This window comes from Humulus lupulus, chromosome 1 (assembly GCF_963169125.1).
Source record: "Humulus lupulus chromosome 1, drHumLupu1.1, whole genome shotgun sequence".
Lineage (NCBI taxonomy): Eukaryota > Viridiplantae > Streptophyta > Magnoliopsida > Rosales > Cannabaceae > Humulus > Humulus lupulus.
This window is the reverse complement of record NC_084793.1, coordinates 202,694,155-202,697,446: the sequence shown is the minus strand read 5'-3', so window position 1 is coordinate 202,697,446 and position 3,292 is coordinate 202,694,155. Positions and strand designations below refer to the sequence as shown.

At 39.0% G+C, this 3,292-nt stretch overlaps 1 protein-coding gene across 1 annotated transcript; it reads left to right on the top strand.

The window, feature by feature from the left end:
- The first annotated feature begins 751 nt into the window (after nt 1-751).
- On the top strand, nt 752-2,074 carry LOC133827545 (uncharacterized). The gene has a single exon (XM_062258831.1). The coding sequence runs from the start codon at nt 752-754 to the stop codon at nt 2,072-2,074; it is 1,323 nt and encodes a 440-aa protein (XP_062114815.1).
- Nucleotides 2,075-3,292: the final 1,218 nt, after the last annotated feature.

Genomic DNA, 3,292 nt, shown 5'->3' with positions numbered 1-3,292 from the left:
TGTGGTGCTGAAAAAAAAAAAGAACCCTAATCCCTGGCTGAAAGGCCCAATAAGTATTATTAAAATGTATTATAAATATATGTTATTTATATTTTTTCCAACTATGTACACACGTGGCATGCCACATGTTATACATTGTGTACACATCATATTATTTACTCCACATAAGCTTCCAAATAAGCATTTATAATAATAAAATAATATAATGAAAATAAAAAATGGGGGGAAAATTGAGCGGGAATGGTTAAAAAATTTCCCTCCATAATATACGTAGGTAAAGATCACTACCTACTGATATTATTGGTAGGTAAAGCTATGTTCCGAAATATAATATAATGGACTATCATTTACCTACTAATATTATCTACCAATAAATATTGGTAGGCAAAACCCTACTTTCCCTACCAATATATATTGGTAGGTAAAATATTGGTAGGTAAAGATCAGATTTCTTATAGTGAATGTTCTCATTTGTCAAGATATCATCAAGAATTACAGAAGATTGTCCATTTCACCACGGTGTGCAATTAAAGTTGACATAAGCAAATCTTACGATATAATAGATTGGAGATTTATTGAGGATCTCCTAAAGGCTTTATGTTTCCCTTCTAGATTTATTGGTTGGATTATGATCTGTATTTCCAAAACTTTCTATTCTTTAATTATGAATGGAAGGGTCCAGGACAGGTTCAAAGGGAAGAAGGGGCTGAGACAAGGGGATCCAATTTCCTCTCTATTATTTGTCTTAGTTATGGAGTATCTTACTCGTAGTCTCCATTTAGCTGCTCAAAACTCAGCCTTCAGATTCCATCCTTTGTGTAAGAATCTTAATCTCATTAGCCTTTGTTTTGCTGATGACTTATTGATTTTTTGCAAAGGGGCTTTATCATTAGTTAAAATCATTAAGAGTGTGATGGGGAAGTTTAGTTCTGTGACTAGGCTTCAGATTAATGAGAGCAAATCTCAGGTCTTCTATGGGGGAATTTCAGCAGCAGACCGAGTGCTTTTGTCTGCTGAATTGAGACTATCTGAGGGGGTGTTTCCTCTTAAATATCTTGGAGTCCCTATGAGACCTACAAAATGGAAACATGAAGATTGTGATGTCATCATTCAAAAAATGAAAATGAGATTACACACCTGGGCTAGTAGACATCTATCCTTTGCAGGCAGAATGCAACTAATTCATTCTGTTATGTTTGGTTTGAGGAATTATTGGATAAGCATTTTTATTCTGCCTCAAAGTGTAATCAAGGAAATTGAGAGGCTTTGTCGTGGCTTTCTTTGGGGTCTTAATGGTAATAGATGCAAGATTCATATGGCTTCTTGGGACAAAGTCTGTTTGCCTAAGGCTTTTGGGGGGCTCGGATTCAGAAATGGCCAGAGATGGAATCGTACTATTTTAGCTAAGTATATTTGGGCTATCTCTGAAAAGCATGATGTGTTGTGGGTGAAATGGATAAACTCAATTTATCTGAAAGACTCTGATTTCTGGTCCTATAGATTACCTCAGGATACCAGCTGGTATTGGAGGAAATTATGCAATCTCAGAGGCAAATTCAGTAAGGAGGAAATCATTGCTGCTGGTTTAAATGGGAAGTTTAACTCTGCCAATCTTTATATTCATTCCTTGAATCATGTTCAGGTTGGATACTACAAAGCAGTATGGTGTAGATTATCCTTACCTATGCATAGATTTCTGTTATGGCAGGTTATAAACTCTCAGTTGCTGACTTATGATAATTTGTTGAGGTTCAGAGTTCCTCTTGATTCTGTCATGTGCCTAGTTTGTGGTAATTATGTAGAGAGCCACTCCCACTTATTCTTTGCTTGTCCATTATCAGTTAAGGTTCTGGAGCAACTCTCTGAGTGGATGGATATCAGTTTATGGCCTTATGAATTTGACAAATGGAGAGATTGGCTTTCTAGCAGAAACAATGGGTTACTGTCTCACATTTATAACATGTTGTTAGCTGCTGTAGTGTACTGCATTTGGAGGAATCGCAATGGCTGTGTTTTTGACCATTGCTCTCGGACTGCTTCTAGTTTAGCTGCTGAAGTTAAGCTTTTAGTATAGCATAGGCTTATTAGAATTAGTAAAAAGAAGTTATCTGCTCAGCAAACTCGTTTACTTGCTCAATTCACTATGTAATTGTCTAGTGTTCTGCTCTGTTTTCCCTGTATTGGTTTGGCTGTAGCTTGTTGTATTATGTCTTTTGAGGCTTGCTGTTGTTAGCCTTCGGTTGTTTGAGCTGTTAGAGTCTGTATCCTTGGTTGTTTGATTAATGAAGTTCATCCATTCTTCTTCATCAAAAAAAAAAAAAAATAATAGTAATAATAATAATAATAATAAACCACTTATTGCCCTCGAGGCACGCTAATCAAGGCCCTAAGCCTTTTTAGCAAATTTGGGTCGCTACAACTATCCCTTCCTTACAGAAATTTCATCCTCGAAATTACCTGAACAACTCAGGATACTGCTCCCGCATCTCTGATTCAAGTTCCCACGTCGCCTCCTCAACCTTGTTGTTCCTCCACAACACCTTCACCAAGGCGATGGTCTTGCTCCGCAAGACTTTGTCCTTCCGGTCGAGAATCTGAACCGACTTCTCCTCATAAGACAAATCCTGATCCAACTCCAAATTCTCATAACTTAGAACATGCGTCGAATCAGACACATCATGAACCCCTGATAAGGCTGGAGGCATCGCCAATCTGTAAGCTACCTCTCCAACCTATTCCAGAATCTCGAAGGGGCCAAAAAATCTAGGGTTCAGCTTTCCCCGAACACCAAATTGTTTCACTCCCCTTAAAGGTGAAACCCTAAGGAACACATGGTCACCAACCTGAAATTCCACGCTCCTGCGTTTCAAGTCTGAGTAACTCTTCTGGCAACTCTAGGAGGCGAGCATTCTAGCTCTAATATTCTCAACCGCCTCATTGGTCCTCTGAACCATCTTAGGACCTAAGTACCTCCTCTCACCTGTCTCATCCCAATGAATAGGTGATATGCACTTTCTCCCATAAAGCATCTCATACGGAGCCACTCCGACAGTCGCCTGATAACTGTTATTATACGAAAACTCAATCAAAGGGAGGTACTTACTCCAAGATCGCCCAAAATATAGCACACAGGCTCGTAGCATGTCCTCCAATATCTAAATCATCCTCTCAGACTGTCCATCTGTCTGAGGATGATAAGCGGTACTAAACCGCAACTGCGTTCCCATAGACTTCTGCAGACTCTCCCAAAACTTGGAGGTGAAGGTGGGGTCCCTGTCGGATACTATCGACC

Excerpts from the sequence above, each read along its gene's own strand:
- LOC133827545 (XM_062258831.1), top strand. The coding sequence starts at position 752 with ATGGAGTATCTTACTCGTAGTCTCCATTTAGCTGCTCAAAACTCAGCC.